The sequence below is a fragment of the Bombina bombina genome, chromosome 12 (assembly GCF_027579735.1).
Source record: "Bombina bombina isolate aBomBom1 chromosome 12, aBomBom1.pri, whole genome shotgun sequence".
Classification (NCBI taxonomy): Eukaryota; Metazoa; Chordata; class Amphibia; order Anura; family Bombinatoridae; genus Bombina; species Bombina bombina.
In genome coordinates, this window is record NC_069510.1 from 35,813,928 (window position 1) to 35,828,720 (window position 14,793).

Sequence of the window (14,793 nt, forward strand, 5' to 3'; positions counted from 1 at the left end):
CTGTGTACTGTAAATATTTCACATTCCATTGTTCTGCACATCACATATATCTAGATATATGTTTTTATGAATAAATAGAACATATTCTGCTATGTGAAGAACATTGTAATGTGAAATATTCATATTTTCTTGTCGGGTTAGCGCACTTCAGAACTTTTCCTGCTACATTGACTTCTATGGGGAATACGTTAACGTGGTCACAACATTCTAACTAAGGCTTGTTGTGCACGCTGGGTTAGCGATTGAGCGAAAACATTTTACTTGTAATACGTGTGCTATCCGATGTGAACAAAAAGTTTACTCTAGCGCAGTTAGGTGAATTCAATCAAGCATTTTGTAACATATTTTACCATTCACCTTGTACAAAACATGATAATGTTTCAACAAATATATTAGAGAATTTGAAGTGTTTAATCAATATATTTATGAGGACACATGCACCAAGAATTTAGGAATTCATGGCTGAGGTAGAAAATTATGACTGCACATCTGTACCTAGAGGCACATTACAAAATGGCTTTATTATCAGTACTCACAATCCAGCCTCCTCCCTCGGTGTGCATATCACACAGCACCTTTAGTGGTCGCTCGCCATCTGGGTATATTGTGTACCAGTCACTTAGGACCTCTCCATGATCCAACAGCTCCTTACAGTTCTTTGCAACTAAGAGATATAGCAAACATGATATATGTATGTACAGTAGACTAACGATACAAGATCTCAATAATATGATGCAGTCATCAAATAATATCAACCAGAAAAAGGATCAAGCATGATATTAATAGTAATTATATTATTGATACAGATATACCAGTGCCATGGTCCACATTATCCCAAATTCATCTTGGTGTCAATTCTTGGCATCCTTTTGTTAGAATTTAGTTCCTTTCCATGAAAAGATGCATATAACTGGCAAAATGCATGTTGAACTGACTGGCGGGACTAATGTCACAAAGTGAGGAGGTTAGGCTTGGGAACAAAGAAAACTCAATCTGTTATAATACAACCACAACTGAGTGATACACTTCAGAGGTTATGACAGACGGTGGGTCATTCAATACTGGACTGTATACACCTCTTTAAAGGGATATTAAACAGTATGAGACTGTGATATAAAATGTTTAATTATGTGTAGTTAAAAAAAAATAATAAAGCTTTATTTTGTCCCATTTTCCTGTAATCTAACGCTAAAGGTTTTTGGTTTCATAAATTCCACTTATTTTCTCTGAAGTAATGGGTTCCACCATGTTTGAATTTAAGTTTTCACCTTATCTCACTGTCCTGCTGGGAACAGTTAAAGACAGATAAAAAGGGCTCATTTCTAAAGAGTCTTAAAGGGACACTAAAGTCAAAATTAAACTGTCATGATTCAGAGAGAACATGTAATTTTAACCCCTTCGCTACCAGGAATTTCAGAGAAAAACATGCCCAAAAGGCCAGAGAATTTTTTGAATTTTTGCTATCACTCCATTTAAAAAGAAACAGAGCCCTGTTTATTTGGATTTACCTATGCAAACTATATATTTTTTTAAGTAGACAACCCAAGTTATTGATCTAGGGTCAATTTGTTACATTTCAATACTACCATTTAGGCCCCTTACTGAAATTATTTACATACCGCTTGTGCAATCATTTCATGATTGGTTGTAAAAGCTTCTTTTGGATCCCTTTTGTTTGGAAATAGCAGATATGCATGGCTTTGACAATGTTTTTTGGTAACTAGAAGGATGCTAATTGCAGATGTGCACCACACTTAAAGAGACACTAAACCCAATTTTTTTATTTTGTGATTCAGATAAAGCATGCAATTGTAAGCAACTTTCTAATTTACTCCTATTATCAATTTTTCTTCATTCTCTTGCTATCTTTATTTGAAAAAGAAGGCATCTAACCTTTTATTTTGGTTCAGGGCCATGGACACCACTTGTTTATTGGTGAGTGATTTTATCCACCAATCAGCAAGAACAACCCAGGTTGTTCACCAAAAATGGGCCGGCATCTAAACTTACATTCTTGCATTTTAAATAAAGATGGCAACAGAATGAAGAACATTTGATAATAGGAGTAAATTAGAAAGTTGCTTAAAATTGCATGCTCTATTTAAATCATGAAAGAAAAAAAATTGGGTTCAGTGTCCCTTTAATAAATTCCCAGCAGTGAAGAGGTTAATTATTGAGTTGGTAAGGGAAATAGTACAGTAATATAGGTATTGCCCTCCCATCTGACACATCCCTGATCCCTCCCAAACAGCTCTCTCCCTCTCCACCCACACTCATCCCCACCATCTTAGTTCCTGGCATACAGTCTGCCAGGATGCAGTTTAGGGCTTTTCTTTTTATTATTATTTTTTTCTGCAGTGTAGTGATCTTTCCTCAACCCTCCCACCTCCCAGATCCCCCTCACACAGCTCTCTGACTCTCTCCCCTCCCACTAGTGGTGGCCATCTTTGATACTGGCAGCTGTCTGCCAGTACCTATTTTATAGGGTTTTTTTTTTTTTTTTCTTCATATTTAACTCACTTTCCTAAATATTCTAATGTGTTTTATTTGAAAATGCTGCCCGGAGGTGATACAACAACTTGTTTACTGTTAAAGGATTCAGGATTTACTGTGTAACTCACCGTACATGGATACGCCGCTGTCTCCTGTTGGGTAAAAACAACTGTTTTAGTTAGTTCTGCTGAGATTGCAACATCTCTGTGTCTTACTGTGTGGTATTGCATTAAACTGTTAAAGGTTAATATTTTCAACACATTGGTGTAGTCAGTATTATCCTGTGACTATTAACCAGTGTTAGATTTTGAATAGATCTTGCCTGTAAGTGAGAATCACAGTCTGTTGAGAACAATTAGGACATTTGTATACTAGATTTTTCTTTGCATAAATGATTTATAGATGATCCATTTATAAAACCCGTTTGGGAGTGTTTTTTGTAAAAATGTATAGTTCTGATTATTGTGCTGATTTTCAGACTCCTAACCAAGCTCCAAAGTTTTAGATCTATACTGATGTCTACAGACATCAGACTGCTTCTGTTTGTATAATGGGTCTTTCTTTCCTAAGATATGGTGATACCACGGCGTCATCATTTACTGTTGGGAATATCACTCCTGGCCAGCAGGAGGAGGCAAAGAGCACCACAGCCAAGCTGTTAAGTATCACTCCCCTTTCCACAAACCCCAGTTATTCTCTTTGCCTCTGTTCATGGAAGAGGTGAAGTTTTGGTGTCTGAAGGAAAATTGGGATTTCTTTGGCTACAAGCAAGATTTGGGTATAGCTGTAGTCCACGTCGATCTCTTCAGTATAGTAGTGGTAGCTTTAAAGCGTTAGGAACTTGTAATGTGGGCCTTGCTGCATTTTCCTAACATATTTGCTGCCCTAGTACAGAAAGCCAGAGTAGGTTTACTCTGATCTTTCTTTTTTCACAGGTCCCTGTAAGGAGCGCATCCTTTCACACTGTGTGAGCCGCCTGACTGCTGGATGGCTAGATTGCAGGTAAGTGCTTTTATGTCTTCTGGGAGGGAGACTAGCACTTTAAGGATTCCCTGCAAATTTATGGGGGCAAACAGATCCTTGGCAGGAGTCTAAATTTGGCAGTATGCAGGCACAATTTATGTATGTGATTAGGAGACTTATTGGTTAACCCTTTCATATGGTTATGAAGGAGTTAACCTGTTGTTTCCTTCTTTATATGGGAAGAGTCCACAGCTGTATTCCTTACTTGTGGGAAATACGGAACCTGGCCACCAGGAGGAGGCAAAGACACCCCAGCCAAAGGCCTAAATACCTCCCCTACTTCCTCCTAACCCCAGTCATTCTTTGCCTTTCGTCACAGGAGGTTGGCACAGGAGGAGAAGTGTCAGAAGATTTCAGAGTAGTCTCTTATGGAAGGGAGTACTCTTTGAGATGGGACTGGAGTTTTAAGTAGTCCTGTCAGCCTCTCAGTGAGAGCATGGATGAAAGTTAGAGTCCGGAGATGCAGGGAGAGTCTTTCTGCGAAACCATCCTGACTCATATTAACAGCTCCTTAAGCAATCAGCGTTGACGAGTTTCGCTGCTTGCTTTCTTCACTCAAGTCCAGGTCAGAAGCACTGCTACAATTTGTCAAACTTGAATGACCGTGTCACTGTTCCATGGCATAGGCTGTTATGGTATATACAGGTTTCACTTTGAAAACTATGCAGCTTACTAGCTTGGCTCGCTTTATCTCATAGCAGGGACGGTCCTGCATTGTGCACCATGTGACCGGGAGTGGTCGCGGCCTTAATTCCCTCTTTCCTGATCGGGGGTCTATCCGAGAGGAGTCATAAATCTCTGTACTGTCTGGGTCATAGGAGGTTGGGAGTGCCCCAACCATTGGGGTATAAGGGTGCCATTTTTTTTAATAAAATAAGACTGTTTATTTCTATAATTCTGTTACTTTAGAGAGTACTCCCTCTATTCCTAAGAGTAATTTCTGTTTATATTGTGAGGAGGCCTTAGATCCGCCCCCTCAATTATGTTCCATATGCCTTGCTAATGTGATTATATCAAACATGTTTGATACCACTGAGCCGTCCACTTCTGAGGAGTTGTCGTCCAGTGAGGTGCGTACCCTACATTCATTTCCCTCTACACATGCAGTTTTCCCATAGCATTGCTGATCCTCCATCTAGAGGGGGCCTTTTTTCCTCCAGACATAACTGCGCAGTTCCGACGGCAGTGTCTATGGCCTTTAATGCTTTACCTTGCCCTGCTAAGCGCAAGCGAAAGGTTACATATTGCACTCCTTCCCAGAGTACATCAGATAATTTATTGGATTTAACTGATAGGTTATCAGAGGATGAAGTTCTTTCTGAGCCTTCAGAGCATGAACATTCTGTGTGGGAGTCAACTGCCTCTAAACCTCCGGCTGCGAAGGAAACCAGACTTTAGTTTTAGGAATTTCCGCTGTCTTCTGAAGGAAGTTTTGGCAATTTAGGGGTTCCAGAGGCCAAATTGCCTGATGAACTTTTTGATTCCTAATTTGGATAGAGTTTGAGGACAGTGGTCCTGGACTCTCACCCTAACATAAGCCCCGAGTCTAAACGCCCCTAATCTGCCGCCCCAACATCGCCACCACCTACATAATGTTATTAACCCCTATCCCGCCGCTCCCTCTTCTTACAACGTCTGTTGCAGAATGAAGTTTCCTTTAAATGACGTCATCCAAGATGGCGTCCCTTACATTCTGATTGGCTGATAGAATTCCATCAGCTAATAGGAATTAAGGTGGAAAAAATCCTATTGGCTGTGGCAATCAGCCAATAGGATTGAGCTTTCATACCTATTGGCTGATCCAATCAGCCAATAGGATTGAGCTCGCATTCTATTGGCTATTCTATTGGATCAGCCAATAGGATGAAAGCTCAACCCTTTTGGCTGAGTGGAACTGCCAATAGGATTTTTTCCACCTTAATTCCTATTGCCTGAATTCTATCAGCCGATCTGAATGTAAGGGACGCCATCTTGGATGACGGTATTTAAAGGAAACTTCATTCTGCAACAGACGTCGTAAGAAGAGGATGCTCCGCGCCGGATGTCTTGAAGATGGAGCCGCTCTGCACCGGATGGATGAAGATAGAAGATGCCGCCTGGATGAAAATTTCTACCCGATTGGATGAAGACTTGAAGACTTCTGCCGGCTTGGCTGAAGACTTCTGCCGGCTTGGCTGAGGACTTCTGCCGCTTGGATGAGGATTGATGTCCGGTCTTCGAAAACTGTAAGTGGATCTTCGGGGGTTAGTGTTAGGTTTTTTTAAGGGTTTATTGGGTGGGTTTTATTTTTAGCTTAGGGTTTGGGCTGAAAATGAGCTAAATGCCCTTTTAAGGGCAATGTCCATCCAAATGCACTTTTCAGGGCAATCGGGGGCTTAGGTTTTTTAGATTGGGTTTTATTTGGGGGATTTGGTTGTGTGGGTGGTGGGTTTTACTGTTGGGGGGGTGTTTGTATTTTATTTTTCAAGTTAAAAGAGCTGATTTCTTTGGGGTAATGCCCCGCAAAAGCCTTTTAAGGGCCATTGGTAGTTTATTGTAGGCTAGGGTTTTTTTTTATTTTGGGGGGGGCTTTTTTATTTTAATAGGGCTATTAGATTAGGTGTAATTAGTTTAAATATTTTATTTTTTATTTTGTGTAACTTTAGTGTTTTTTATTTTGTGTAACTTAGTTGTTATTTTTTTTGTAACTTAGTAATTCTTTATTGTAGATTTAAATAACTTGAGTAGGGTTAGGTTTTTAGAAATGTAATATAGTTATTTTAATTGTTAGTTTAATGTAATTTTAGTATAATAGTTAGGGTAGGTTAATTAATAGTTTAATATAGTTTAATGTAATTGTAGGATTATAGTAAGGGTAGGTTAATTAGTAGTTTAATATAGTTTATTTTAATTCTAAAGGTAAGTTTAAATTTATTATAAGATAGGGATGAGTTAATATTTAATGTAAAGTTAGCGGGTTGTTAGGTTTAGGGGTTAATAGCTTAATTTAGTTTATGGCGATGTGGGAGGCTGACGGTTTAGGGGTTAATAGGTTTAGTAAGTGGTAGTGATGTGGGAGGCCAGGGGTTTAGGGGTTAATACATTTATTTAGTTGCGGAGGGGTCCAGGAGTGGCAGGATAGGGGTTAGTAACTTTATTAGAGTTGCGGTGGGCTCCGGAAGCAGCGGGATGGGGGTTAATAACTTTATTAGAGTTGCGGTGGGCTCTGGGATCGGAGGGATAGGGGTTAATAAGTTATTTAGTTGCGTCGGGGTCCAGGAGCTGCGGGATAGGGGTTAAAACATTTTAGTATAGTGGCGGTGTTTAGTGACAGGGTATAAATAAAGTTGGGAGAAAGCCGAATAGCAGCGATATCGATGACAACAGTCCGCTGCTCATCGCCCCGTACTTGGTGCGCAACTTTTTGACAGCTTTTTTTTATAAATAAGGAGAGCGTATTCAGGTCCGCGGCTGCGATGTTAGGCAATGTTAGGCGATCGTATTGGTGCAGTCGAATGCAGCACAGTTGACGGCTTGATAATTCGACCTCTCTATTTGAATCATGAAAGTTTATTTTGGACAAGAAAGATGTTTCAACATGTGGGGTATTTGTTTTATCCGGCTGCGGCTGTTGCCACGGTTGCTGGAAAAACTACCTACTTATAGGATTTGATCGAGGTGGAGGGTCCCCTCGACATTATTCAGGAAAGAATTAAGGCCTTGAGGGTTGCTAATTCTTTTATCTGTGATGCTATTAAGCAGATTATTCGCCTGAATGCTAAGGCCCGTTGGGCTCTGGTTGAAGTCATGTTTTGTGGATATGACTTCTAAGTCTAGACTTTTTTCCCTCACCTGTAAGGGAAAGATTTTGTTTAGTTCAGGCCTGGACTCAATTATCTCCACGGTGTCAGGGGGCAAGGGTGCCATCCTACCGCAAGAGAACAAGAACTAGTCTAAGGGACAAAATTTCAATTTTCGTTCTTTTCATTCTGTTAAAGCCCATTGTCTGTAGTCCTCCACTATGCCAGAGCAAACCAAGAGCTCTTGGAAGCCGGCTCCATCCTGTAATAAATCCAAGCAGAGCAAGAAGCCCGCCGAGTCTAAGTTGGCATGAATGGGCGGTCCCTGGTCCTCTTCTAGGGGGCAGACTGTCACTCTTTCAGTCGCTTAGTTCAGGGACAAGCAGGATCCATGGGTCCTGGAGGTCATAGCTCAGGGTTTCAAGTTTCAGCCACCCAAGGGCAGATTTCTCCTCTCAAACCTGTTTTCCAGACCAGGAGGGAGGGATGCCTTTCTGGGGTGCGTACGGAATCTGTCCTCATAGGAGTAATGGGGAGATTATGTTTTTTTAGATAGGGTTTTATTTGGGGGGTTTGGTTGTGTGGGTGGTGGGTTTTACTGTTGGGGGGTGTTTGTATATTATTTTTCACGTTAAAAGAGCTGATTTCTTTGGGGTAATGCCCCGTACGGGATCTGTCATCTTTGGAGTTATTGTCCCAGTGCCTATCACAGAGAGAGGTTGGGGATACTATTCCAAATTTTTCGTGGTCCCAAGGAAGGAGGGTACTTTCCATCCGATTCTGGACCTAAAGTGCTTAAACAAGTTTCTAAATGTCACCTCATTAAAGATGGAAACAATAAGGTCCATTCTTCCCCTCGTTTGAGAAGGGCAGTTCATGACCACAATAGATCTGAAGGATGCTCCCTTCATGTACCAAGATAAATCTAGAGAGAGTTCTCTTATATCAAGTACCAGGGTAGAATTCCTGCATACTATAATAGTCTCCATAGACATAAGAATATTTCTCACAGACCAGAGATGTTGCAAGCTAGCTTCCACATGTCTTTCCCTCCAGACCTACTTAAGGACATCTGTGGCTTGATGTATGGGGGTGATTGGTCTCATGGTGTCCAGCATGGATATCATTCCCTTTGCCAGGTTTCACCTCAGACCGTTACAACTGCGCATGCTGAGGCAGTGGAACTGCGATCATTTGGATCTGTCTCAACAGATTTCTTTGGACAACCATCCTGGGTGATTGTGACTACGGTCACGAGTCTGTCAAGATGGGGAGTGCTAGGAAGGCACAGGGCCTATGGACTCAGGAGGAACGCTCCCTCCCGATCTCATTTTGGAGCTTCGGGCAATATACAATGTTCTGAGGGCCTGGCCTCTGCTGGGTTCGTCCCAGTTTATTCCAATCAGATATTATATCCTTGGTGGTTTACATCAACCATCAGGGGGGAACGAGAAGCTCCCTAGCTATGAGGGAAGTATCTCAGATTCTGGAGTGGGCAGAGACCCACATCTGATTTGCAAAAGGTAGATCTTATGACGTCTCTATACCAAGCTACCCAGATATGGGTCAAGGTAAAGGGATACTCAGGTGGCGCTAACAGATGCATTAGCGGTGCCTTGGAGGTTCTGACTAAATTTATCTTTTCCAGCCGTTACCTCTACTTCACTCGTGTAGTGGCTCGAATCAAGCAAGAGCAGGCGTCAGTGTTACTGATTTCTTCGTCTTGGCCGCGAATGATATGGTTTGCGGATCTAGTGGGGATGTCATCATCTCCTCCATAGAAGTTACCTTGTCGCAGGGATCTGCTAACTAAGGTCTCTTTGTTCATCTATGTCTAGATTCTCTGTGGCTGACTTCGTGGAGATTGAACGCTTAGTCCTAGCCAAGAGAGGGTTTTCTGAGAGAGTTATTTTTACTCTCACTCAAGCTCGTAAGCCGGTTGCTCGTCACATCTATCATAAGGTGTAGAGGATCTACTTATTTTTTTCTCCAGGATGAACTGGAGAAGGGCTTTTCTGCAAGTCCCCTGAAGGGACAGATTTCGGCCCTGTCTGTTTTACTGCACAAGAGGTTCGCTGAGCTTCCAGATCTACAGTCATTTGTTAAGGCTCTGCTAGGATCAGACCTGTGTTTCGATCTAATCTCCTCCTTGGAGTTTAAATCTTGTTCTTAAAGTTTAGCAACGGGCTCCGTTGGAGCCTATGCATGAAGTAAACATTAATTTGTTATCTTGGAAGGTTCCTCTTCTGCTGGCTATTGCTTCTGCATGCAGAGTATCTGAGATTGCTGCCTGGCAATGCGTCCCTCCTTATCCGGTGTTCCATGCTGATAAGGCTGTTCTACGAACCAAGTTAGGTTTTCTCCTTGAGGTTGTGTCAAATCGCAACATCAATCAAGAGATTGTGGTTCTTTTCTTATGTCCTAATCCTTCTTCATCAAAGGAACGTTTACTACGTAATCTGGATGTGGTTTGTGCCTTGAAGTGCTATCTTCAGACCACAAAGGAATTTAGACAAACTTTTTTCTCTGTTTGTTCTCTATTCCGGGAAGCGTAGGGGTCAGAGGGCCTCTTCGACTTTTTTTTTATCTTTTTGGCTAAGGAGTGTCATCCGTTTAGCATTGAGTCAGTGGGACATAAGCCTCTTCTGAGGATTATGGCTCATTCTATGAGAGCAGTGGTTTCCTCTTGGGCCTTCAAAAATGAGGCCTCTCTGGATCAGATTTGTAAGGCGGCTACCTTGTCCTCCTTACATACTTTTTCTAAATTTTACAAGTTTGATGTTTTTGCTTCTGCTGAAGTAGCCTTCTGGAGAAAGGTTTTGCAGACTGTGGTGCCCTCAGATTAAGGACCGCCTCTCTTTTTACCCTCCTGTTAGCATTCTATGTCCTCTAGAGCTTGGGTATATGTTTCCCTCAAGTAAGGAATGCAGCTGTGGACTCTTCCCATATTAAGAAGGAAAACATAAATTATGCTTACCAGATAATTTCCTTTCCTTCTGTATGGGAAGAGTCCACAGCTCCCACCCGTGTTCTCCGATGGGCGGCCCTAAATTTTAATTTATTCTTCTGGCACCTTTTTCACCCTAATATTTCTCCTACTGTTCCTTGTTCCCTCGGCAGAATGACTGGGGTTATGAGGAAGTGGGGGAGGTATTTAAGCCTTTGCCTCCTCGTGGTGGCCAGGTTCAGTATTTCCCACAAGTAAGGAATGCAGCTGTGGACTCTTCCCATACAGAAATAAAGGAAATTATCTGGTAAGCATAATTTATGTTTTCTAATATGGCTCTGTATTTTTTTTTTATGAAATAATAACCTTTATTGTCTATGGGCTTGTCACTGCAGCATTGGAGTTTTAATATAAGGCACAAGCGGTTATGTTTGCCGCTCTGTGTAATTCCAGCTTGTCTGTTTTCTCCCTTAAGCATCGCTAGCGGTGGGCGGAGCTACGCGCGCTTTTTGTGCTACACAGATTTTTTTTTCACCCGGTCACATGTTTTCCTTCCTTTCTTCTCCAATCTAAACTTCTGGAGCGGTGTGGACTGTAAGTCCGGCTATCGGAAGGGGCAGGTAAGCACCTCAGTTTAGCTGAGGTGTGGAGGTGACATTGTGAGGTTTAGCCCTAAATATATCTAAGTATATTGTCGCTCTGAGGGGAAAAAATTTAAGTAACAGCCCTTATGTTATATCGCTTTTCTTAAAGTGACAGTTCACACTTTTACAGTTTACAATTTTCAATCTATTTTTTCTTTTAAATTGTTTTGTGGGGCCATGTCTGAAATAGAGCAGGAGGCTGCTCTTATGAATTAGTGCCTACTGTGTCTAGAGGCCCAAGTTACTCCTCCTATGCAATTTTGTTCCTCATGTGTAGAGAAGACCTTAAAATGTAAAGATTAATTATTTCTTGCTGATCCTAATGTCTCTCAGGATGATGCTGTCCAGGCTCTGCCATAGCCTTCTCCTCAAATGTCCCTAGCCCCTATGGCATCACATACAGTGCCCTGCGGTTCCTCTCAATCTCCTGGAGGAGTTTATTTGCAAGCAGAGATTGCTATCCAGGTATCCGCTGCGGTATCTGTGGCATTAGCTGCCATTCCCATGCTACAGGGAAAAAGCAAGAGGAAATGTAAAGATTCAGATAGTAAGGTTTCTGCTCCAGCGTCAGCTACCCTAGTTGCCCTTTCTCATAAATTTGAGGAGGAAGATAAGTCGGTAGCCTCTGAGGGTAAAATCTCATATTCGGACAGTATAATTCCTTGATATGATGCTGAAGTTCTGTTAAAGGAGGTTTTGGCTACTTTAGACGACTCCGATACTCCTGTCGCTGTCAACCCTAAGAAATCAAGTAAACTTAATAAATACTTTGATGTTCCTTCCTCTGTGGAGGTGTTTCCTGTGCCAGACCATGCCACAGAAATTATAGCACAGGAATGGGAGAAGCCAGGATTCTTTATTCTCCGTTTCCTGTTTTTAAAAAGATGTTTCCTGTTGCTGACCCTATAAGGTAGAAGGGACCATTTCTACTCTGGCTAAGAGAACTACTATTCCTATTGAGGATAGCTGCTCCTTTAAGGATCCAATGGACAAAAAGCTGGAGGCTTATTTTAAGAAAATGTATGTTCATTAGGGTCTCCAGTGGCAACCTACAGTGTGTATTGACACTGTGACAAGTGCAGCAGCATATTGGTTCAACGGCTTGTCTGAGTCTCTTCAGGTGGAGACTTCTTTAGAGGAGATCCAAGATAGGATTAAGACTCTTAAGCTAGCCAATTCCTTTATTGCCGACGCTTCCATGCAGGTTATTAAATGAGCCAAAATATCCAGTTTCGCTGTGCTAGCACGCAGAGCATTGTGGCTGAAATCTTGGTCAGCCGATATTTCATCTAAGGCTAAGCTTTTGGTGATTCCTTACAAGGGTAAGACCTTCTTTGGCCCCGGTCTCACAGAAATCATTTCTGATATAACGGGTGGAAAAGGGTCTTTTCTTCCACAAGATAAGAAGAATAGACCGAAAGGGTGTCAGAGTAATTTTCATTCCTTTCGTAAGTCTTCCCCTTCATCTTCCAAGCAGGAACAATCCAAGTCTTCTTGGAAACCAGTCAGTCTTGGAGCAAAGGGAAGCAATCAAGGAAACCCCAAGCTGAGACTAAATCAGCATGAAGGGTTTGCCCCTAATCCGGGATCGGATCAAGTGGGGGGCAGACTGTCTCAGTTTTATCAAGCATGGATATGAGATGTCCCAGATCCCTGGGCTGTGGACATAGTATCTCAGGTTTACAAATTGGAATTCAAGACCTTTCCTCCCAGGGGCAAATTCCATCTCTCAAGATTATCTGTAGACCAGATAAGAAGAGTGGCATTCTTAAAATGTGTACAAAATCTTTCCTCCATGGGATTGATAGTTCCAGTCCCAGTAGAGGAACGGGGTCTAGATTTCTTTTCCAATCTGTTTGTGGTTCCCAAAAAAGAGGGAACTTTCTGACCTATTCTAGATCTGAAGTGTCTAAACAAGTTTCTCAGAGTACCGTCCTTCAAAATGGAGACTATCCATTCCATTCTTCCTTTAGTACAAGAGGGTCTGTTCATGATGACCATAGACCTGAAGGATGTGTACCTTCATGTTCCCATTCACAGGGACCATCACAAATTTCTGAGATTTGCCTTTCTGGACAATCACTTTCAGTTTGTGGCTCTTGCTTTTGGCCTGGCCACAGCTCCCAGAATTTTCTCAAAGGTCTGGGGGCTCTCTTGGCAGTGATTCGGTCTTGAGGAATTGCAGTGGCGTCCTATCTGGATCACATTCTGGTTCAGACACCTGAACTGGTTCAGACACATCTTTTCAACAAGCAAAATCTCACACGAAGATCTTGTTGTCTTTTCTACGTTCCCACGGATGGAAGGTGAATTTGGAAAATAAGTTCCCTTGTTCCAGCTACAAGGGTAGTTTTCTTAGGGACCATAATAGATTCCCTATCGATGAAAATATTTCTGACAGTGGTCAGAAAAGCCAAAATTCTTTCCTCTTGCCTTTCTCTCCAGTCTACTGTTCGGCCATCAGTGGCTCAATGTATGGAGGTAATTGGTCTATTGGTTGCTTCCATGAATATCATTCCCTTTGCTCGATTTCATTTTAGAGCTCTGCAGTTATGCATGCTCAGTCAATGGAACGGGGATCATGCAGATCTATCTCAGAAAATAGTCTTAAATCAGTTGACAAGAGACTCTCTCCCGTGGTGGCTTTCTCAGGAACATCTGTCTCAGGGAAAATGCTTTCGGAGACCTTCCTGGGTGATTGTGACCATAGATGCCAGCTTGCTAGGCTGGGGAGCAGTCTGGGACTCATTAAAGGCACAGGGACTTTGGTCCCGGGGGGAGTCTGCTCTCCCCATAAATATTTTGGAGTTGAGAGTGATTTACAATGCTCTGATGGCTTGGCCTCAGTTGTCCTTAGCCCGGTTTATCAGGTTCCAGTCAATAAACATAACCTCAGTGGCTTACATCAACCATCAGGGAAGAACTCGGCATTCTCTAGCCATGAAGGAGGTGGCTCAGATTGTTCAGTGGGCTGAAGCTCACAGTTGTTGTCTATCTGCCATCCACATTCCAGGAGTAGACAAGTGGGAAGCGGATTTCCTGAGCAGACAGACTTTTCATCCCGGGGAGTGGGAACTCTATCCGGAGGTGTTCTCCAGCTTAATCCTCAAATGGTGGGTGCCGGAGTTGGATCTGATGGCGTCTCAGCAAAATACAAAGCTTCCAAGGTGCGGTTCAAGGTCAAGGGATCCACAGGCCGTTCTGATAGATGCTCTGGTGGTACCTTGGGACTTCAGGCTGGCATACCTGCTCTCCTTCCAAGAGTCATTGCTCGTATCAAACAGGAGAGAGCATCAGCGATTTTAATAGCCCCTGCATGGCCTCGCAGGATCTGGTATGCAGGCCTAGTCGTCTCTCCCTCCTTGGAGGATGTCTCCGAGGAAGGACCTTCTGGTTCAGTGTCCCTTCCTTCATCCAGATCTCAATTCTCTGAAGCTGACTGCTTGGAGATTAAACGCTTAGTTCTGTCTAGGCGTGGCTTTTCTGAGTCGTTCATTGAGACCATGATTCAGGCTCGCAAGCCTGTTACTAGAACGTCTTGTAAGATTTTAATAAGTATAAAAATTGTGTCCTTATTGTTGCTGAGGTTAGTGTGTCCTTCTGACTATTTTAACATTAGGCATGATGTAATGCTGAGGTGGTCAGTTAAGCATGCTAAGGGCTGAGATCATATATGTATAGAAAGGATTGATGAGAGTTGCAAAAGCTTCCAATAGATCAGATCACCTTATTTGGAACATGGCCAAAAGTGTCAGCGATCTTAAAGGGTATTTAAGAGGCATGAGAGATAACAGTAGACAGAGTGCCTCTCTGGAAGGGAAAACATCAAGTTACACTCCATAACTTACGGCCTCCCACAGTTGAAGCAAACGGGGTAATATTTTATTTACTATTTCACTGTTAAATT

The 14,793-nt window shown here is 42.3% G+C and overlaps 1 protein-coding gene across 1 annotated transcript in view; it reads right to left on the reverse strand.

The window, feature by feature from the left end:
• Positions 1–14,793, reverse strand: part of LOC128642644 (ficolin-1-like) — a 79,229-nt gene that overhangs the window by 39,035 nt on the left and 25,401 nt on the right. The window contains exons 4-5 of the mRNA XM_053695425.1: positions 700–705; positions 537–664 (exon numbers count right to left, since the gene is read on the reverse strand). Coding sequence (XP_053551400.1) covers positions 537–664; positions 700–705 — 134 coding nt within the window. The remainder of the gene's footprint in view (positions 1–536; positions 665–699; positions 706–14,793) is intronic.